The following is a 23549-nucleotide window of genomic DNA, read 5'->3' on the forward strand; positions in this document are numbered from 1 at the left end:
GTTGAAGTAAGAAATGAGGAACATTCGGGGCATCTTTGAAGATTCAACATCAAATATTAGGGCATTTTTTATAGTGGGGTATCATTTGGGGATTCAACATCCTAATGTAAATTATCATACCTTTTTCAGGAGATAAAATATAACCAATTCATGTTACATGCATATTATGCATACATTTTAGAACATCATATTTATCATTTTTTCCCACATACATAATTTTTGCAGCTTTTACAGTCAAATTTCGACTTCAAGACGAATGATACTCGATTCAAAAGCACCTTTAAAGATTGATGTTGGTTGCTTAACTCAGCAGCAAGAAGCTACACTTCAACCAATTTGACATATTGAAAGATCAACAGATCTTAGAATCAACTTCAGGTGAGTTCGAGAGCTAATTCAGAACCAATCCAGTTCACATTTTCAAGTTGGATGTCAACTTCACGACGAAGGATATCCAATTCCTGGCTTAACTTCATGGCGAAGGGGCCACCCACGGTTTCAGCTTCACAACGAAGGGAATCGTGCTCACCATTGTCTCTCTTGAGACAGTTTCCCATGAAAAGAATCCTATCTCTTTCAAGACAACTTCTCTTGAAGCATCATCTGAATCGTTACACTCAGCTCAGGCACATACTTGGGATGGTCGAGAAGCATTTCTCAAATCAAAAATAGAATGTGCACATCAGATTTGAACATTTGAAGAATTTGAGATCAGGGATCAGAACTTGAAGATTCCAGAACTAAGATTTCAGAAAAGCAACCGGAGATTGAGATTTCTCTCATGTGCCCAAAAATAACATATGTTGCATATGCATTTGAGGCATACCTAAGAGCATTGCATCCATCTCATCACATATATGCATAACTTTTTCAGGTTTTAGCTAGAGTCAATTTCAACTTCGCAGCGAAGGAAATTGGACTCGAAGCGACACAATTTGCTCGAGAGTAGATTTCAACTTCACGACGAATGATATCTAGCTCGAAGCCAAACTTCATAATAAAGGGGTCTCCACGGTTTCAACTTCACGGCGAAGGGAATTATGTCTACCCGTAACATACAATACTTGGATTTCAACTTCACGACGAAGGATATTCAAGTCAAGGCTTAACTTCACGACGAAGGGGCTATCCGCGATTTCAACTCCACGACGAAGGGGCCATCCGCGATTTCAACTCCACGACGGAGGATATCGTACCACTCCAGACAACGCAAGTTCAACTTCACGACGAAGGGACCGCTGGTTGTCAATAAATAACTTTCCAATTGCAGAGCCAATTTCAACTTCACAGCGAAGGATATTGGACTCAAGACAACGCAAGTTCAACTTCACGACGAAGGGACCTCTGGTTGTCAATAAACAACTTCCCAACTTCACAACGAAGGATATTGGACTCAATACAACGCAAGTTCAACTTCACGACGAAGGGACCGCTGGTTGTCAAAAAACAACTTCCCAATTTCAAAGCCAATTTCAACTTCACAACGAAGGATATTGGACTCCAGACAACGCAAGTTCAACTTCACGACGAAGGGACCGCTGGTTGTCAACAAACAATTTCCTAATTTCAGAGCCAATTTTAACTTCACAGCGAAGGATATTGGACTCCAGACAACGCAAGTTCAACTTCACGACGAAGGGACCGCTGGTTGTCAACAAACAACTTCTCAATTTCAGAGCCAATTTCAACTTCACAGCGAAGGATATTGGACTCCAGACAACGCAAGTTCAACTTCACGACGAAGGGACCGCTGGTTGTCAATAAACAATTTCCCAATTTTAGAGCCAATTTCAACTTCACATCGAAGTATATTGGACTCCAGACAACACAAGTTCAACTTCAGGACGAAGGGACCGCTGGTTGTCAATAAACAACTTCCCAATTTCATAGCCAATTTTGACTTCTCAGCGAAGGATCTTGGACCCAAGACAACACAAGCTCAACTTCACGACGAAGGGGCGGCTGATTGTCAACAAAATTTCATTCAGAGTCAATTTCAACTTCACAGCGAAGTATATTGACATCGAAACATCACATTAGATTTTAACTTCACGACTCAACTTCATAACGAATGGGTCATCTACGACTTCGACTTCACGAAGAACGATATCGTACCCAAGGGATTGACTTAGTGTCACGGCAAACACTATTAAGTCTCAAGAGAACCGGACAAAAACTTGTTGTCTTTTTCATCTTTGTCATATTTTTGTTAACACAAAAATGTACAAAGAGGGGCAGCTGTAGACACCCGTTTTTGTCCGGATCTAAAAAACATTTTATCGTATAATTATTTTTTTATTTTTATTATTATTATTATTGTTAATAATATTTTTATTTTTTAATTTTACAGGCCCCATGTACAACCCCACTACCCCACCATTGTCTCAACCAAAAAACAACCCACTAAACCACCATCCAATTAGTTATTAACTCCACCCCACGTCTCAACTAAAACCACGCATGTTTCCTTCTTTTTCTTTCAAAAAATGAAAGTGGGAATCTTTATCAGGGGGCCTGTCTATTTATTTAAAGGATTTTTAGATTTGGAGGGGGGAGGAAGATGGAGATAAGTTTCGGACGCTCATACACAACATGGCAGTGATGTTATAGGCTTATAGCCTCCATCCTCGTTGCTAGAATCAATGCTGCGTAGCCCCGCCTTGTAGCCGTGAGATGCAAGCAATGAACTCGTTCTTAAACTCCATTCAACAAATCCATTTTCAAGGCCTTCAAATCAACGGCAACAGTGATCATCACCAGATGCAAGACCCACACTTGGAGCCCACATCATCACAAGATGACTTCTTGGAACAGATGCTCTCCGTTTTCCCTTCTTGCTCATGGTCGTCCGACCTCAAGTCACCTTGGGACCCTCTCAAGTGCGATGAAGCTGGAGCTTCTAATCGCGACGATAATGTCGGCTTCCACTACAATGAGATTCTGGCATCCAAGCTTAAACAACATCAACTCAACGGCGGTGGTGCCATGAAAATGATGATGCAACAGCAGATGATGTTACCTGAAAAAGGTGTTGCCGCTGCAGAAGGCGAGGTCGTATCCATGGCTGAGGAAGCAACGGAGAAAGAAAGGTTTGAAGTAATACGCTTTTGAATGGCGTGAATCTAACTCAAGGGTCTGATATGCTTTCCATTTCTTTTGTATTGGGAAAATTACTTGCTTGGTCACTTGGCATTTGATGAATTATGTTAGCTTTATTTTTCTTTTTAAGTTTGGCACTGTATTGTGCATACAATTCATTTTGATCCTAGAATTTTAAGTTTAAATTGAATCATTAGATTTAGATTTCAATTATTTTAGTCCTAATTTAGATTATCTTATTTAGTATCGTTTTCTTTATTATTATTATTTTTTTAAAAACCTTTTTTTCATGTTATATATATATATATATATATATATATATATTCTTCATGTTATTTTATTTTATTTTATTTTTATTTTTAACATTTTTACTTTATTATTTTTTTATTTTCTAACCTTTTTTATTCTTTTTGCTTCTCTTTAGTTTACTAAAATATTTAATTAATTAATTATTTTTATTTTACAATCTAACATTTTTTGACGTTTTCAGTAATAATTTCAATCGATCAAAGGTAAGCTATTCCAATTGAATTTTTAAATTTTAATTTTAATTTTAATTTTAATTTTTTCGCAATTAAGACAACTGACAAATTAATTGGTACCGAAAGGACACTACAAGGGTGCTAATCCTTCCTTGACCGTAACCGACTCCCGAACCCGACACGTTTCTGGTACAACGCAGATCCGTTTTAAAATAGTCGGTGGCGACTCTAACCCCAATTCACGTTTTTCCTAAGTCGAAGCCCGATTCCGGGGCCCTTACTGTTTTTATTACCATAATCACATTAATCCTATCATTGTGTTGGTGGAAATTAAATAAGCATGGAATATCACTTGTTTAAGAGCAGAGTACAACTTTTTTTTTTCTGGGGGGGGTTCCGTAGTAAGTAGGGGCGAATGTATATAGTATGGTGTCCTATTTATGCACTTACCACCTATGCAAAGATTCTCAATGTTGTAAAAATGGACCGAAATGGTGTTGATTTCAAGCATTCAAAAGTGGCACACACACACACACTGATGGAAGAAATGGGATTGTGAATAAAACATGTGATTGTGAAGTGTGAACCAACAAATTGCATAACCCTCAGACATCAAAGTCTATGTATTTTGTAAACATTGGAGCTTGTGGCGACAGACATTCAGCTCGGTTCCTGGCCCATGCCATGCCCCCTGAAGTTTCCAAGGGTATCATATTCATCGGGCTCTACCTAGTTTGTTTCTGGCAATTACCATTACTTATCTGTGTAGTGTAACATTAGTATGATATTACGAGGAGGAGAAAGAGGAAAATGAAATGGAATCAAGTTCATGGTCCATCCCATATAATGCATCTCAACATCTGATATGGATATGCTGCAGTGCAGAGCAGGCATGCACATGCTTCACTTGTCATCCCTTGTTATTTCTTCGCTGTTACATATATGATTTCCTTTTAAGTTTTAAATTTAAATTTTATAAACAAGATGAAATTGAAGGTTCGAATGATGATTGCTGCGAGTCTGCGACTTGTGTTGTGTGTGGTGGGTAATATTCTCCCACTAACAATAGTAATACTTTGCAACTAGAAAAAAAAACTATTTCCCAATCATACCTGAAAAGAGAAGTAACCTGTTGGTAAACATTTAGTTTAGGTTTCAATTTGATATCCTACCGTAAAAAAATTAACATAATTGTTAACGTGACATTTTTATTTTTTACTGATGATGTGCCATTACCTTATGATGACACATCAACATCACCATTAAGTTTTTAATGGTGGGATACCAAAATGAATATAAACTAAACGTTAAGTATGATTTTGAAAAAAAATAAAGTGTAGGTACCAAAAGAGAACAAAAGTAACGATTGAGGTACTAAATGTATAGTTTACCCTAGAAATATTATAAAAACAAAATTTATATATTTGATAAATTCAAAAATTCAATTTTATAAAAATAATGTCTAAATCCACATAATATATTATTAATTTGGTAAATTTTATAAAATTAATCTTAATTATTATTAATTTGATAAATTCAAAATATTCAATTTTATTAATATAATGTCTAAATCCACAGAATATATTATTAATTTGGTAAATTTTATAAAATTAATCTTAATTATTATTCAAAAGTAATGGTTTGTTATCAATTATTGGCAAGTAACAGTAAGTTTTCGTACAAGTTGCTACTGAATAATATGTTTAATGGTTCTTCTCATAGGGAGCTAATTTCTGATTGCGATCAGCTGCTGAGAGTCCGAGTTAACTTGAGTGAAAACAAAATCGTAGGTAGGATGGGGAAGGCATTTTTTCCTTGATTGTCTGCAGCTAATAGAGTATGAAGCAGCATTTAATCGGATCGAGGGATCCATAGATCCTGGTATATGCAACTTGACGATGCTTGAACGCCTCGACTTCAGAGGAAATAGACTCTCTGGATCTCTGCCAAATCAATTGGGGAAGTTGAAGAAACTGACATGGATATCTCTTGGAGAGAACAATTTAAGTGGAAAAATTCCACCTGAACTCAGTCAACTGCCGTTGTTTAAAGTTTATGATATTTTCCACAATGGTCTTACAGGATCGAACCCTGCTAGCCTAACAAACGCTACGAATCTTGAAACACTTTCTTTTAATGATCTTTCCGGTCCGATACCAAGTCTCGAACATCAGACTAATTGCAGTGCCTATAGAGGTAATGAACGTTTGCATGACAAATGTACATATACTGCACTGTCCCCGGAGAGGCCTGGCAGTCTGCCAAAATTTAAGAAAGGGGTGAATTTGAAACCTGTCATAATTGCAGCCATAACTTCCACTTTTGCTCTGCTTTGTATGGTTGCAGTGGCTGTAATCATCTGTCAACTTAGAAAGAAAAAGGTTAAAGACTTGCTGTGAAAGGAAAAGTGGTTGTGACTTTTGCAGATGCTCCTAATGAGCTGAAATATGATAATGTAGTTAGAGCTACAGGTAACTTTGGTCTCCGAAACCTTATTGGTACGGGTGGATTTGGTTCAACCTACAAAGAGGAGTTGGTCCCAGGATATCATGTAGCAGTAAAGAGGCTTTATATCGGTCGATTTCAAGGCATTCGGCAATCTGCTGCAGAGGTAAGAACGCTAGGAAGAATTCAACATAAGAACCTTGTAACTCTAATGGTATATTATGCTGGGTAAAATGAAATGTTTTTAATTTACAATTATCTTTCTGGCGGAAACCTTGAGACTTTCATTCATGACAAGTCCGGCAAAAATGAGCGGTGGCCCGTTATGTACAAGATAACCATGGACATTGCTCAGGCTCTTGCTTACCTTCATTATTCGTGTGTACCCCGAATAGTTCATCGAGACATCAAGCCAAGCAACATTTTTCTTGATGAGAATCTTAATGCCTTCCTTTCGGACTGGGTTAGCTACGCTTTTAGAAGTTTATGAGACCCATGCCACGACAGATGTTGCCGGCACATTTGGTTATGTAGCACCTGAAAATGCAACCACATGCAGGGTACCCGACAAGGCAGACGTGTACAGTTTTGGTGTTGTAATGTTAGAATTGCTGTTGGGGAAGTAGTCCCTCGATCCATCATTTTCCGATTATGGGAATGGATTCAACATTGTCGAATGGACCAATATGCTGATCAAGGAGGGCTGTCCCTCTGAGATTTTCTCAGCTGGATTGTGGGAAACTGGTCCTGGGGAGGATCTCTCGAGAATGCTATGGCTTGCATACGCCTGTACAGCGGAGACACTTTCGGCTAGGCCATCAATGAAGCAAGTTCTCGAAAAATTGAAGTAGTTGAAAACCTGAAAAAAGAGAAGCTGTGATACAACGCCGACAGGAAACACAAATTAGCTTTTCTCCTGCAGATTCTTTGGCTTCCATATGTTGAATTGAGATAATGCGGAATTCAAAGTATTGTAAATGCCAATTTGATATCCATTTCCGATACTGGGAAACTAAGGATTGAAGTTTTACATGGCGAAACACATTTTTAGGAAGGGAAATGAGAACATTATCTATTTTCATATTGCTACCTTTGACATGTAAAGGCATTGTGACTCTAATCCTTTCTTGGCTCGGATTGTTTGCAGATCGCATTGGAGTGGAGTACCATTGTCGGTCTTGCCCTGGCGTCATATTCATCAACGACCCTTTATCTCTTTGATTAAGGTTACATAACATTTCCATTATACTATTTCTTTTATTTCCTGGTGTTAAAAAAGGATAAAAACCTTCCATTTTGGGAGTAATTTGCTTTCATAAATTAATAAGTTCATATGTTTTTTTTTGCAGAATGCAGATTGTCATCATGAAAACATCTAATTGACATTGCAGTTAAAAAAAATTACCACTTGGCGTGTCACTAGAAATTTGATACAAAGTATATAGATGATTGGCTGATTGGCAGTACTAGAAGCATATGACATGCAAATGCAATGTTGGGGTTACAATCATTACTGCAAAGTTGTCAAATGTGGGAGCATCTCTATTGTTTCACTGAATTTTTTTTGTACATATTGCAAATGCCTTGTGGCATTTGAACTTTTGTATTTGCTGGTGTTACATTGTGTTCATGGCAATGTTCTCAAGTAGTAAATAGTCAACAGTTTTATTACCAAATTCCCAACATAAAAACTCATTATTCAACTAACACAGAGAAGAAGCATTTGCAGTTAGGGCCTCCAACATTATCGAATATACTTGATTGTCAATGACATCAAAAGAGTATTATGGAAAAAGAAAAAGAAAATAAAAAAGAAATCCAAACTGTGATGTGCAACACTACCAAATAAGAGATGCCATGCCAGGACATTTTCATCCTTCACACCTAACCTCCCATCATTCCACGTAATATCTACTTATATACAAAGAGTTTTTGTGCTGTGATGAGTTCAGTTGGCTCTTTGTATAGTATAGGTGTATGTACAGAAATCTATCTTGGAGTCTAGTAAGTCTCTTCTACCATTCCTCTATATATAATTATAAGAACGAACCTCGCATCAAATGAAGTGGTCATTCAGCATACCTCCAAATTATCTGAGAAAGCTCAAAAATGATAAACTTTAGTCCTTCCATTTCTCAGAAACAAATTAAAGAAAGAACCTCTTCATTGATTCCATGACCTCAAATATGGTTTTCCCATTGGATCATGCAAAGCAGAATTCTGATGTGTCAAGTTCATCCATCCTGTATCATCAGTGACCATCAGTGGGGTAGTTGTATCACACGAACCTAAAAAATCAAGCGGATGAGCAGCTTGCTGCATACTATTTCCAACTATTCCAGGAGTGCTCCCCCTCATCATTCCATTGTTCCTCTGCGGAATGAATTGCTCAGTAGAGCCCATTGTTTCATAAGGGATTCTTGAATGAAATTGGTTACTGTGAGATAGAACACTAAATAGGCTCTGATCTGCATTGCTTGCACTCAAAATATTCGGATTTTGGCCACTAAAACCTTCTGAACCAGCCCATCCACTACTAACTTGATGCTCTCCAGTAAACCAGTTTTGATTCAACATATCTCTACTATTCAACTGATGATGGAAAGGTGCCGGCATGGGGGCAGGAGGGATAGTCCAATCTTGCATATTTCCCAAAGGCAGGTGTTCTCGCCTTGGAGTCAAGGATCCGCCCCCAGCAGAGAAAATGTTTTGTGGCATATAAACCTCATTCTGCCTCTTTTGCCTCTGCTCTAACAGAAGTGATGACTGCAACTGCTCCGGAAATTGGCCGTTAAAATGATCATCTTCCATTAATAGATTCTTTGGGGGATGGAAATCTGCCCCTACCTGTTTCTGCTCACTATGATATGACGACACTCCCTGATCCTTGAAGAACAATTGAAGCAGCTCATTTCGGTCCTGATTTGTATAACTAAAGGGGCCATCTTCAGAATGACTATGCAACAATGCCTTCCCATTACTTCCTTTACGCAAGTCTGATTCTAGATCAGTCATTTGGTTCTGGTCTTCGGTGTCTTGATGAATGAATGGCAATCCACTGGTAGATGTGTATTTATGGTCAGCAGTGGAGTCATGGTAAGAGTGTGGCATGCTATCTGCTGACCAGACAATTTCTACAGAAGAGACAGGAACCTCCTGACTAACAGTTGCACCAGCAGTGTTCAAATCGTCCGAGTGTTCAGATTCATCCGAAGATGCAACATCTGGTTTTGAGATATTCTCGTTTTCAGACTCCACGTGATTGCACAGCTGGCCACTATCAATAGAAGAAATCTTCTGTGGGGACTGATTCAATGGTAAGGCCAGACCTGACTCCCCATCTTCCATGCTGGACTCACTTTCCGTGGCTTCAGTATCCTTCTCAGGATCCTCTTCCTCTACATCTAGAGCAGCCGAGTGTGTATCAACATCGTCTTCCTGATCCTGGAGCTTTAATTTATCTTCATCATCCTCATCCTAACACATTAGAAAAAAAATATCAAAATTACAGTAGCATAGAAAAATGTTCAAAGCTGCTAGCAATCCCACCCCAAAAACCAAATGCAAAAAAGAAGGGGAAAAAACCATACATATAAGAGGGGAGAGAGTTAAGAAAAAGAAACAAACCTCCAGCAGCGAATTTGGTTTTTCTTTCATCTCTTGCTCCAAAGACTTGGTCATTTTCCATTTCTGCAACTGTATTTCTCTCCAGTTTGCATATGATTCAGGGATATCTTCCTTTACCAGTTTCAACCTATTTAAACAACATTAATTTGAGAAGAGGTACAGAGAAAATTCTTATGAGTTTCAAGAAAGAATTGTCTGCTTCAACACTCACCAACGTTCATGCAACTTCCTCTGTTCTTCTTCTATGAATACTTCATACGGTTGCACATGTAAGGTATAAATGTCACCTAAAACACGGATGATAGACTTTGATTCAATGCTTCTACCAGATTGCTCCATATTCTTTAAAAGATCATGCTGCTTCTTGCTTATCTGAAACATATCAAAGGCAAATAAATAATCCCTTAATACCTTCACAAACATGAGAGAAAAGAGGACTGAACAGTAACAAACACTAAAAAAGACTCGGTTAAAGAATAAAACAGGACATGATACAAGATACTGGTAACTTGGAGTTCAAAATAAAGCTTCACCGCAGGCTTCTATCAGCCAATCCAAAGTTTAAATGATAATAAATCCTATATCCGAAAGGATATCTAATCCAAGGAGATATTTGAATAAGATGAAAGGCATCTACTCAATACAATCCTGGAATCTTTCAATTCAATTAAAGCCGCTTCTGACCTTAAAACATGACATGTATTTAGTACCATCACACTGCTGAATATTGCGCTTGCGTATCTTGTCACCTTTTTTGGGTCTTGCTTCCACAGTCGGCGCATAATCAGGAGTAGTAGAGAGCATTCGACCTTTTTCCTTGACTGTCCCTTTTTCATACAAACTATATCCATGACAATTAATAAGATTCATTCACCATGAAGTAAAATATACTGATTAAAACTAAAAGAAACGAGTCCAGCCACCATAAGACCTAACTGCTGCAAAAGTTTCTAGAACATATTTATGGTTCAAAATTTCTTATTCAGCAAAAATGACAAGATTGAGAACCACCTATACCACAGACAACGGTAAGAATGACGCAGTAAGCATCCTTGTAGCTCAAAATAACATTACGAACAGAGAAACTTCAACCAGGAAACTGCAATGTGATTCCCACAAACTCAACCAGCATGGAGCGTAAATTTTCTTGCATGGGATATAAACATTTTAATACTTGTAGCCAGAAAAGCAGAGTTTTTCCTTTAGTAGGCACGCAATTTACAGATAAGTATAATAATAATGAGATGCTATGTGCTACAAAAGAGGCCATTGATAAAAGTACTTTATAAGAGAATAAACAAGCTACAGTTTCTTAACTCAAAATCCAAACATATCACATATCATCTAAATAAATTAATATCAGGCAAAGCATACTTTAAGAAAGCAATATTCAAACTCCCATAACTCACTCTTGTGAACTTCAACAAGTCAAGCAACATGATAATTCGTGCAACATGGGTTTCACGATGGAAAAAATACATTACCTTCTTCGTATCTTTCCATCCTTCACAACAGAAGAATTCTGGTTATCACTACTGGATGCTTTCTCATCTGCAACCCAAGAGCAAGATTCAGAAGTCGCTGTAACATCCTGCTCAACATTGCCAAGCCTGGACTCACGTGAATGTGAGAAAACCCTTTTCTTACAAACCCTTTTTGACCTACCAAAGAAATCAATTGTAAACCAAAAATAAGATTTGATCTTAGAACATAAGAGAAGCCAAATATTCAATAAATAAATAAAATTGAAGAAAAAGGGTTCAGTTCTTCATTATTGTTTTGAACAACCAATTACAAGAGAAAAGCTCAAATAGAAAACAAATGCTATTGTATTCCATATTATGATGGTACGCAGTGAAGCTGATAAAAAAGTTATGAGACACCCTTGCCAATTATATGTTAGCTGTTAGCACCAGTTTCACAGGGAAGAACCTTAATCTGCTAAAATTGATAACTTTCCAGAAAACTGAAACATGTAACAAATACAAACCTCCATAACTTCTGCACAATTTCTTGTTCTGGGTATTTGCAGCTTTCCCATTTCTCCTTCAGTTTCTTCAAATTCTCTACGATACTGCCACAAAGCAACAAAAAAAATGTTGCAACCATATCATTAGGAACCAAATGCACCTTTTCCAAAAACTTACTCATTATGGTAGTCCTGTAACTCTGAGTAGTATGCTTTCTTCTCGGCCTTTAAACGCTGTTCCTCCTGAATAATTGTATCAGGGTGAAGATGACCCGAACAAAGTGATATACCCCTGTAAGCATAAATTCCAGTCAAATATAGCAGATTTGAACTCTACAGTAATAATCCAATATTATATCTCCTGAACATATAACTAGAGAAACAAAATACAACATACCTCAAGAACTATAACTTCTTTAAAAATAAAGCATAACTAATAAAGTTGCAAAATTTGGGTGTGGTTTAATAGGTAAATGTATTTTCCAACGGGAACAACAAGAAAAGATCCATTATTCACTGGATGAGAAAAGTGTCAAAAGTAAATAATATATACTTGCCATTGAAGAAAATGATTTCCAAAGTGAAAGTTATCTCCAGAAAATAACGCTTGCAGAACCTGCTCTTTATCTATCCCTTTGGGAAGAAACTGCATCAGAAAATTTCTCTCATTCTCAGACAGATGAGACTGCCAAACCTGTAACAATTTCAATGCAAATTCCAAAAGGCATGAGATTAGCGGACAGAAGAGATTAGAAGCAATTGTGACTATGGATAACAAGAATATTACCTCATAAGAAAGCACCTTTGTCAAGTCCTTTAGTTCAAAAACTTCATGAGGAAGAGTCAAAACATCTGCTAAGACTCTGTGGTAATGATCTGTCGAATCTGTAAATGACCTTGAATGCCTCCGACTTAAGCCGATTTGTTCCCTTTTGGCAACAACTTCTTTTTTGTTCCCATCCCACTCAAGGGAAATATAACATTTTGTTTTCAAATCATTTCTCGGAGGCTCTAGCCTTTTCTTTTTGGTTTTGTATCGGTCCAAAGAATTACATCCAGCAATACTAGCACCGTGCAGCCTCTTTCTCCGTTGATCAGCTGCCATTGCTATCAGATGTCAAAAGAACAGGCAGCCAACATTTTCCTGCATATGCAAGCAGAAAATCAGTACCATATCGTATGACACCAAGAAAAACACATTGAACCACTAAAAATAAAAGCAGTAACCTTTGAATCAGAACAAATCATAAGACAGTTTAATTAGGCAAAGCACAACACATGCACTGCGTTCAAATGCATACATACATATAAAATTTTACCAGAAAATAAATCTTAAGCGTGTTACAAAACTAAATGTTAAAGCGATGTTTTTAAAAAAAAGTTGCAAAATTCTAATGTGGGACCCCGGATACTTTCAACCAATGTATAATATGCCAGAAAAGGAGTTTTACAACCATAGCAGCAGGCACACCAACTCAAATAATCTAAAGAAATAACCTGTTTCCTGCAAATTAACTAAAATAGGCAAACTGATTCTATCGTTTTTCTTTTAGTCATGCTAGTTGAAACATAAGCCGAAGTAAAAACGGAAACAAAGCTAACTAAGTTGAAATTTTTCCATTTACACCAAGTATATTTACTCAACACAATATTTGGATTTGGATTTAACACAGCATTCAGTATGCAGCACATAGAAACTCTATCCACAATAAAAGTAACTAACAACTGCAATAATCCAACACAGGCAAAAAAAAACACCCCTTTTTAATAATAGAAACAAACACACTTTAAAATTAAAATAAGATAAAGTAGCGATCATCCAACAAAAAATGGGCCTCGAATCAGAAAGAACAAGGAAAACACACAAACAACAGAGAAGCATTGAAGATCAGTAAACGAAACAAGCAAACAAAAACCGCAGACTTCAAGGTATATCGGAATAAAGGAACCCCTTTAATAGATAAAAAGACAAACCCTAAAAAAACCCAGAAAATATTTCTTTTCGAAGAAGCAAACAGAAAGTACCTTGAAACAAGAATGAGCAGTGGATTCAGAAATAAGCAAAACCGGGGGGGGGAGCAAAAGGAGCAGATAAAAGGGTCGTAAGCAATTGGTATGGAAGGGACGCGAGAGGGAAATAAGAAAAGGGCTTGTGTTAAGTTATCCAATAAAACCAATAGAACTCACACAAAGAGGAAAAAGAGAGAGAGAAGAGTGTAATAGAATTACAAGGGGAAGAGAGATAGAAAGAGTGGGGACGGGTGCGGTTTCTCGGAGCCGTTATGTCAAGGCGTTGAATCGCTCATTCGCGCTTAAGAGGCTCGGCTCTTTCCCTCTCTCCATAGTCCAGCCGCTCTCTACTCCACGCCTTGCTTTTAGAATTTTTATTTAAAAATTTTCTTATCCTATGATTATAATTAGGATATGGTGTTATTATATCATGTAAAATTCTTTTAGTTTTATATATATTTAGGATTATGGACGGACATGAGTTAGATTTTCAACTAATTCGACTTAACCTAAAAATAAATATATCTTCCATATGAAACTCAACCTAATATGGGTTTAGGGTAATTTCAACTAATTCGAAACTCAACCTGTCTTTTGAGCTATAACTCGATTCAACCTGACTCGGAACAAATAATTTATAAAAAACATAATTTTATTTAATAAAATAAGGATCTAATTGAAAATAATATAAAGATGGGTATTATTACAATTATCCCTAAATATATAGGTATAACTACATTATTTTTCAGGTTAGGTCAGATCAGTTATTTTTTACCCTAAATCTAAAAACAACCCAACTCAAACTTATCCTCTAAAAATCTAACTTGATCTGACTTGAACCTGATTTTTTTAATAAAAAACTCGACCCAATTGAATCAGGTCGTAACTCATTTTGTACGGGTCTCGTGTCTATCCCTATTTAGTACTATTGAATGAGTGAAAGTAGATTGATCATATTAACATTGGGAAATGAGAGGATATTCGCTGAAAAATGAAATAGAGAGTTAATCCCAACTGTATATTTTCACTTATTCAATGGTCCTAATTTTATGTAAAATTAAGAATTTTACATTGTGTAAGTGGATCATAACCCTTATAATTATATTTATATATTTTCAATTTATTTTTGAATAGTATGGAGTGATTATAAGATAGTATATGTTCAAAAATATTTTTAGCCTATGACAATACATATCCTGCAGACACAACTACTTGAACTCGAAACCTCTAAGAAGAATAAAATTCTTTTTAACTACTAAAACTACTCAACATATTAAAATCTTTTTTCAATTTAAAATATTATATTATAAAAATACTTTTTAAAAATATTTTTTTATAACCACGGATATTCGATCTATTGATTGTAAGGGTGATCCTCCCAACTAAATTTGATCCATTTGCAAAGGTCAGGATTAGAACCCTGAAGTTTTAACTTATAATATTAAATTATTTCTAATTTTCTACATAGGAAAAATATTTATAACCTTTTTCAAATATCTAAATTAAGGATTATTATATATTTAAATAATTAAAATCACAATTTTCAACATATTATATTAAAATTGATATCATCTAAATTAAAATTCAAGAGACTAACATTTTAATAAAAAATTCAAAATTATTATTTAAAAATATTATAATTAAAAATGTTAATTAAATTAAAAAAATCAATTTTATTTATGAAAAAATGTTGATTTATATATGGTGTGATTTATCAACAATTATCGGCTCGGCTAATCAGCCTAGTAGGAGGGGCGAGGGGTTGACGGTAAATAGGAAACAAGTCAAAAAGTCATTGGATCACGTGGACTTTTGCTTATCAAAGTAAACGTTTATTAATATATTGTTATGCTCTCCCCTTCTCTTTCACATTATCATGTGGCTTAACCTCAACCTTTTCCTTTTTTGAATTCCATCCCTCAATTATTTTTTTCTTTCAATTTCACCCCTCACTCTTGTTGTCTATCTATCCTTTGATTTCATTTACAATATTTGATCTTTTAATAGGTGATAGAACATTATATCAAATATAAAGTTTTATCGTACTAAAATTGAAACATGGATATAATTATTTTAATATATTATTTCGTAGTATGTTTGAGACACGAGCATAGGCCTGTAAATGAACCGAACGCACACGAACAGAGGTATGTTCATGTTCTTTCATTTAATAAATAAACGAACATAAACGAACACGAACATAAAAAAACAAATTTTTTTTATTCATGTTCGTTCATTAAGGAATTTAGTTTGTTCATGTTCGTTCATTTAATAAATAAACGAACACGAACATAAACGTTGGAGACCATACCTTCCATTGTTCTTTCATGAAAAATATTCGACAATGCAAATCAACCAATTCTACAGTGATAAATAGCGTAAGAGAAGATTAGCAGTGATGAAATGTTTGAAGATATTAGATATTTCGATTGATCTTTTAAAGATATTAAATGATTCACAAGACTTTAATTTAACACTATAACATTTATCTTAATAGTCTATGATTACATATGAACAATCATTTTCCACTACGTTATTCTAATAAATTCGCCGGCTAAAAGTTTTGTGACATTAATGTTAGACTTTAGTGAGATTTGTTAATAATGGTCCTTTCCGTTGGCAGAGTATAAAATTTAACAGCATGAAGATTTCGAACGGTACAAATTGGACTACAATGCAATAACATAGATCCGTAATCCCTCCGATGCTACATATCGTAACTTATATTATTGTTAAACCACCATTCAAGATTTTAACGTACTTAAAGTCTACTCCACAACTAAAGGTCACACAAGAACTATGAAAACAAAAATTCATTGTCAAAGTGTATTTTCTACTTATTAATGTGTTCTTCTAGGAAAACTCATTATTTCCGCTATTAAAATCTTTTTCAGAAATTGCATAGAAACATTTGTTTTGTTTTCTGGCAAATTCTATATATTTTTCTCTTTACTGATGCTCATATACTTCCGATTATTACCTTTATCTTCTCATCTATTTATAGAAAGAAATATGATGTTTTCTTGAGTTTTAGATATGAAGATACCCGCAATAACTTTACATATCAACTATTAAGCCAAAATAAAACAGAGAAAGAGATGAAAACATACTTGTAAAACTTCAGATTGCACTATAATATAACTTTTATTGAAGCTTTCACCGATCGTCTCCACTCGCCAGTGAACACTAGGGTTTATGAAAAAAAAGGGAAAATGAATATAGGTTAGAAGTGCCTCACGGGTTAACATATTGGATTTAATCTCCAAATAAAATTGGATTAATTATGGAGTTGGTCATCATAATATCAGATCAATTAATATTTTTCAGATACTTACAAATTGGTCACCAAAATTGATTTAAGAAGATTGAGTTAAACATAAATGAACGGACATAAACGAACATAACCGAACGAACATAAACGAAAATAAATGAACGTTCACGAACGTAAATGAACGAACGAGACCTATGTTCGTGTTCGTTCATTTAATAAATAAAAGCACATAAACGAACTTTCCGCCGCACGGTTCATGAACGGTTCGCTGAACGTTTAGTTCATTTACAGGCCTAAGCATGCACCAAACATTTCTTGCGTCTTGAGTTTAATCATTTGACTATATTTATGTTAAAAGGCATCTCTCTATTGAAGTTTTCACTGCTTGTTCTCATTGCTAGAGTCACCTTGTGCATGCTCTCGTGTCTATGGTTGATCTATTCGTGTTCTCTTTTCTATTCGTCTTTTAATCGGAGATTATTTCTACAAGTTATGTTGAATTATTTTATCAATGAATATTTCATTGGTTCGAACAAAAATAGATTGTTACTTCATTAAAAAACACAAATTATACTATACTTTTTTTAATTTCTTTTTGGTACATAAATGTAATGTGTATATGCTTGTGCGTATAAGTTTAGAGTCAGCAATGGAACTTGTAAAACATAAAAGGACTTATATGGTATAATGCAAGAACAAACGGTTAATTGTGGCCCATTCAAGTGTCTGACCATTTCAGCGCACAAAGCTTGGCAAAAATAAACTGCTTAAACGGTTAAACCCAACTCAAGTGGCTGATAATCTATTTCTCTCTCTTTGTTCTTCTGAGGATAATGGCAACGAAGAATCGAAGATACCATCCCCACATCCACTACCTCTCCTCCCTTACTTCCAAATTCAGCAACAAAATTACCAACCACCTTCACCACCAGCCATGGCCGGTACGAGTTTCAAGCCCTTCGAGACCCCATATACAGCATGTTGCTCGACACTCCTTGCAGCAAACCATCGCGTCCTCATCTGCTTTCACGGATCATCTCCTTGTTCTTTCGTGGGGAGACTGCGGGTTATTCCTTGTCTAGCTACTACACTTCTCTTGGCCTCTTTGCCATCTCTGTTCCTGGCCTCTGGTCTCTCGTTAAAAGCTCTGCGACATCCAAGGTATCTTCGATTAGCATGAGTTTTCACTTTGTTTTATTGGCTGCAGTGTTGATTTCGTTGGAAAACTGCTTTCAGATAGTGCAGAAGACGCTCATAGGGGAAGGAGCTGAGAAGAAGGTACCGAATGAAGTTGCTGCGGAGATATTTTCTTCACTCGCTACAGTTTGCGGTCACTGACAGAGGAGAGTCTATCACGTAAGTTTTACCGGTTAACACAACTCATTCATCATCTTTTAGGAAAGAGTAAACTAAACTTGTAGTCGTTCAATTTTTAGGGTGTTTTTGCTTTGGACATCAAACTTTTAAAACCTGCATTGCAGTCACTAAATTTTCATTACGGTAACTACTGTTAGCTGCCATTGAGGAAAGTTAACGTGAGGAGTATTTTTTTCTCAAGAAAATCTTAAGGTTTCAAATTGATAGATAATAAGGTTAAGTTTTTAATGAATTGAGCAGTTGTCGGTCAATTTCAACGATAAAAAGATTTTGTTTATCCAAAAGATTAACATTCAATTTCAAACTGGTATATTACTATCAACCGTTGACAAGCGATTTTTTGATCGGAGAAATCACCGAATAACAATAAAAACAATGATACAAGGAACATCGATTACCATATTTTTAAAAAATATATTGTTAATGTGTCACATCAGCTGATATTAAAAGTTTAACCATCAATGACAGAAGAAAGTTTTTATTAACTACAATGACTAATGAAAGTTTTTTCAATTTCAGTGATCGAAGTGAAAATGATCTAAAAGTTAAGTGACTATTAGTGTAGTTTACCTTTTAGGATAAAAGAAGAAAAATTTTATGAAGTAATTAAAGATGTATTCAAGTTTTTTTTTTTTTTTTTTTTTTGAATTTTCAAGATTCGAGGGAATGATGGTTTGTAGCCGAGGACGAGCAGCACCTGTATGAGCCTTGCAAGCGTTGTCCTTGTGCTCACCATAACATTTCTGGATGTGGGGAATAACGGATTCTGGTTCACTCTCCCAAGTCCATTGGCGTAAGCACGCATGCTCACCCTCCACCTTTTTTCTTCACTTTTTTGTACCATCTTATATTGGATGGAATGACTGCAGAGGACCTTATTAATGGAAGAGGGCAAGGAGCAGATCAAAGTTAAAATGGTGGATGCCGATGATGGGACCGTGTCCGAGGTTGTTGTTCAAGGAGATGATCAGCAAGTATATCAAATGAGAAAAGAACTCAAGCTAAGCGAAAAAGGCATGGTCTATGTAAAGGGCTTATTCGAGAGATGAGGACATCTATGATATTGCAGCTTTTGACAGTTCATTGAGAATAGATATGCATGTTTTAAGTGACTTTGTCATCTGTGTTTACTGTCCTGCAAATTTTGTTCTCTGTTGTTTGTATACTGTAAATGTTAAAATGATACAATATTCAATTGTAGAGTGAATGGTAATCAAGCCCAAGAGCATCAATATTTGATTCTCCGGAAAATCCGGGAAAATTATTCAGAGTTCAGAGAAATATCAACTGGCAGCGGTTGCAATTATACCAGTACAAAAAACAACGCTAACGATGCCCCGAAAGTCCAGGGCAGCAGAAGCAAAAATCTGCTACAAACCTTCGGCATTATCGACTAAATTTAAAAAACTTATTGAGAAGGAACAAAACTATTTGTTTAGATTATACTGTTATTCTAAACCGATCAGCAACTTGTTCTCTTCCAAGAAGCTGTAGGTGGGCACTTCCAGGTTGTACGGTGCTGGACCCTTGCGAATCCTGCCAGAGACATCATAATGGGAACCATGGCAAGGGCAGAACCAGCCACCATAATCACCAGCATTCGGCAAGGGAATGCAACCAAGATGTGTGCAGAACCCAACAACAATTAACCACTCTGGATTCTTAACCCTTGCTGCATCCTCTTGTGGATCACGAAGAGACCCTACATCAACATTGTTTGCCACCTTGATATCCTCCTCAGTTCAGCGCCTGATGAAAGAATTGCACCTCAGCTTGAAACACATCTAGTGCAAATCCATTGAAACAGCTAATTACAGCTTGCTGTACATCCAATCCATGGTTGTCTAGAGCTGTCATAGTGGAGAGCAAGAGACCTGGCCTGCGAGCACAAAACATGTGAACGTTGACAGTCCTTCCTTCTCTTACCCTAGCCTCCACCTGCAAATTGTAGAAATATAAACGCAGACAGTAGGAGTTACTTCAGATACTGCGGAAAACATATATGAAAAACAAGTTACATCGACAAAACCCGGTGAAAGTTTTGGCAAGCATATGGCTGTCCAAAATCTAACTTAATTACCAATTATAATTTAGGTCAAAATATAACAATTTGAAAGTCTATCCGGTGAAAGTTAATTGCATCAACAATGGATATAAATGTCGCGGATACTGGATAGTATCGGAGATAAAGGACTAGCAGTTGTGGCTTCGACATGTAAAGAATTGCAGGAATTGAGGGTTTTCCCATCTGATCCATTTGGGCCAGGAAACAATGCGACGGAGAAAGGTTTGATCCTTGTAATCTGCAAGCTGTCCTAAGCTAAATTCACTGCTCTACTTCTGTCAGCAGATGACCAATGCTGCGCTCATAACTGTAGCTAAAAACTGTCCGAATTTTATCCGCTTTAGATTGTGCATCCTTGACCCCGTAAAACCCGACCCTGTAACCAATCAGCCATTTGATGAAGGTTTTGGGGCAATTGGTCAGTCGTGCGAGCGTCTCAAGAGGTTATCACTCTCCGGCCTTCTGTCGGATAAGGTTTTTCTTTACATAGGGATGTACGCTGAGCAGCTTGAAATGCTGTCCATCGCTTTTGCCGCCGACAGTGATAAAGGAATGCTCTACGTGTTGAACGGCTCCAAGAAACTCCGCAAGCTAGAGATCCGGGACTGCCCCTTTGGTAACACAACATCTTCTAGATGTGGGAAAGTATGAAACAATGCGATCCCTTTGGATGTCCTTTTGAGAAGTTACCCTTGGAGGCTCCAAGATTGTCGCCGAGAAGATGCTGAGGCTGAATGTGGAGATCATAAATGAAAGCGACCAAATGGAATTCAACCTTGATGATGGGCAGAAGGTAGACAAAATGTATCTGTATCGAGCGTTGGTCGGGCATAGGAAAGATGCACTGGAATTTGTGTGGATTTTGTAAGTGCATTGTATAGGTTCTGCCATGTTTCTGTTTTCCTGCTTATATTTAAGTAGTACTTTGTTAGGCCTACTGATTCCTATGTAATCTTAGCTCGTTGGTGACTTAGCTGTTTGGCTAGTGTTGTTTAATGTACAAGAGATTTGCATATTATAAATGAATCTGTTGAACCATGAGAAACACCAGCATGATGAAACCCAACACATGTAATACATATAAAATAATTTACAAGAACCGAGAGCAGCCTGTATCTATAATGCAAACTTGGGTTTATGTAGATAAACTATAATACAAGCATATGATTGTTTATAGAATGGAAAAAGACCAAATAAAGTGCAAAGCAGCAGGCATTTCCCCACTTCCCAAACGGTAGCAAATTAGTATAGGGAAACCAGAAATGTAAATGATTACAAGCAGAAGAAGCATTCCTCCAAGACGCAGCAGCAACATAAAGCAGCCAAACTGCACATATATAAACAATGCACTATGCCATCAATACCGGTTTCGAGCAAAACATCTGAAACATGTATGTCATCTGAATGATGGTCTATTGATGATAACTGACAAGAAGTAGCCAACAGACACCCTTGTTCAAGTTTAGTTGTTAGTCAAAGCCTAACAACACTTCAAACCACAAGGAAACTATACAATCTGACCGCCAAGTACATGTTAAAGCATGAATAACTAATCCTAATTACCATTAGCCATGTTATTCGAAATTGAGTGTGAGTTTCGGATTAAGGTATGTATCCTTGACGGACACGGGTATTTCAAGAAAAAAGAAGGGCCCAAACAATGTAGCCATAGGTTCTAACTTAAGTGTCCAAGAGAGGGTGTTTGTCCCTGACAAGTCTGCTAGTGTTGCACTTCTAAAGCACATCTTAAACTAATTATGAAAATCATTATGACAAATCATAGCCTCCTTAACTGTCACTTTTAACCTTCATCAATTCAAGGATTTGGTCTACACCTCTATGGAGAATCTACCACATAAAACTCATCATGATGAACTGGAAGAATACATGGATAATGGACTTCATGTGAGGGGGAAAAATCTTATTAATGATGCTTAACTAAACTAAGAAATGATGACATGGTAAGAGACAGAAGACCTAAGGATGAAATCAAAGAAATATAATCATGCAACATACACAAATGACAAAAATGTATCAAATCCTATGAACTTCTAAGAGAGTGATGATACAATTGAAATGGAACAATTGCTACTGTAGTTTATTTTGAGTTTCCTCGAAGAACTCTTTTAGCACAAGCCAGTTACAGCTTGAACTTTGGGATTGTAAAATTACCATGTTAAGGAACCAAAATCAGATCTTTTGGCACCAAACAGATCAATAAATAAATAAAGATAACACGAAAAAAACACAAACCAGCCTCTTAAGAAAGAGAAACAGCCATCATCATAATGATTCTGGTGATGGTGATGCTCATAGTGGTGGCAGTGTTGATATTGAGGATGACCCGGAGGTGGCGGCGGCGGATAACCTTCAGCAAAATAACCTTGGTAACCGTCGTACGGCGGGCGTTGCGTCTGAGGATAAGGTGGATAACCCGGAGGCGGGTAGCCTTCATAAGGTGGATGAGACGGCGGTGGTGGAGCAGAAGGATAGCTAGGTGGAGGATAAGGAGAGGCGTAGCCTGTTGTTTCAACAGTAAAAAAAATTGAAGGAAAAAAGGAAATACTTGATGATTAAATTAGGAAATTAAGAAAAGGGAAAGATCTGATTACCAGAAGGAGGATGAGGATCTTGAGGAACTCTCTGATAATTCATATTGTTCTGCTGCTGGTGCGGTGCTGTTGACGATGTTGTATGTCTTCCTCGTCGTAGTCGTGGTTTTTTCTTTCTTTTTTCCCGGGAGAATGAACAGTGGAAGATGGAACCGTTTTGGTATTTACAGAGGATTTTGTTTTTCTAAATGGTAAACTATGGAAATAGTATGCTATGTTTTAGGCCCGATCGATTTTGGTTATCCGTTTAAAAATTAAGTAGTTTTAACTGTTCAATTTTAATCCTTCGACTATTAATTTTCATTAACGTATTTCTCTCACACGAATTAAACTGTTTCAGTGATAAAATAAATTATTATTATCCATAAAATTTTTGAATTTAAACACATCATAACGTTTATTATCATATAATTAAGAGTCTTCGAACATATATTTCATCTTATAATGACTAACATACCAGCAAATTTTTTTTTGTCTCCCTCCTTTACCACAATAAGTGATTGATATTTAACTCGAATTCGATGAATTCTAATATGATCTTATCAAATTTGATCGTATTCAAATTTATAATGAACAATACTCTTCTCAACTA

The 23549-nt window shown here is 36.4% G+C and overlaps 3 protein-coding genes and 3 pseudogenes across 4 annotated transcripts; 3 read left to right on the top strand and 3 right to left on the bottom strand.

The window, feature by feature from the left end:
* Positions 1 to 5217: 5217 nt before the first annotated feature.
* Positions 5218 to 6975, top strand: LOC120140958 (annotated as a pseudogene).
* An 847-nt stretch (positions 6976 to 7822) lies between these two features.
* On the bottom strand, positions 7823 to 13839 carry LOC120140901. Of its 2 annotated transcripts, none has more exons than XM_039155902.1 (10): positions 13648 to 13839; positions 12410 to 12766; positions 12180 to 12316; positions 11801 to 11914; positions 11644 to 11727; positions 11138 to 11314; positions 10338 to 10494; positions 9865 to 10025; positions 9654 to 9780; positions 7823 to 9470 (listed from the first exon to the last, which is right to left on the bottom strand). In XM_039155902.1, the coding sequence occupies exons 2-10, from the start codon at positions 12725 to 12727 to the stop codon at positions 8190 to 8192; spliced, it is 2556 nt and encodes an 851-aa protein (XP_039011833.1). In that variant the 5' UTR covers positions 12728 to 12766; positions 13648 to 13839; the 3' UTR covers positions 7823 to 8189. The 2 variants fall into 2 exon arrangements, with proteins under 2 accessions (XP_039011833.1, XP_039011832.1); XM_039155901.1 differs by having other exon boundaries at positions 7823 to 9503.
* A 3897-nt stretch (positions 13840 to 17736) lies between these two features.
* LOC120140959 lies at positions 17737 to 19354 on the top strand (annotated as a pseudogene).
* A 374-nt stretch (positions 19355 to 19728) lies between these two features.
* LOC120140960 (cytochrome b-c1 complex subunit Rieske-2, mitochondrial-like) lies at positions 19729 to 20537 on the bottom strand. The gene is made up of 3 exons (XM_039155936.1): positions 20451 to 20537; positions 20048 to 20218; positions 19729 to 20004 (listed from the first exon to the last, which is right to left on the bottom strand). The coding sequence occupies exons 1-3, from the start codon at positions 20535 to 20537 to the stop codon at positions 19729 to 19731; spliced, it is 534 nt and encodes a 177-aa protein (XP_039011867.1).
* A 45-nt stretch (positions 20538 to 20582) lies between these two features.
* Positions 20583 to 21246, top strand: LOC120140962 (annotated as a pseudogene).
* Positions 21247 to 21496: 250 nt separating this feature from the next.
* On the bottom strand, positions 21497 to 23068 carry LOC120140687 (cysteine-rich and transmembrane domain-containing protein WIH1-like). The gene is made up of 3 exons (XM_039155659.1): positions 22958 to 23068; positions 22599 to 22866; positions 21497 to 21672 (listed from the first exon to the last, which is right to left on the bottom strand). The coding sequence occupies exons 1-3, from the start codon at positions 22998 to 23000 to the stop codon at positions 21618 to 21620; spliced, it is 366 nt and encodes a 121-aa protein (XP_039011590.1). The 5' UTR covers positions 23001 to 23068; the 3' UTR covers positions 21497 to 21617.
* Positions 23069 to 23549: the final 481 nt, after the last annotated feature.

This window comes from Hibiscus syriacus, unplaced genomic scaffold, assembly GCF_006381635.1.
Source record: "Hibiscus syriacus cultivar Baekdansim isolate YM2019G1 unplaced genomic scaffold, ASM638163v2 tig00110788_pilon, whole genome shotgun sequence".
NCBI lineage: Eukaryota > Viridiplantae > Streptophyta > Magnoliopsida > Malvales > Malvaceae > Hibiscus > Hibiscus syriacus.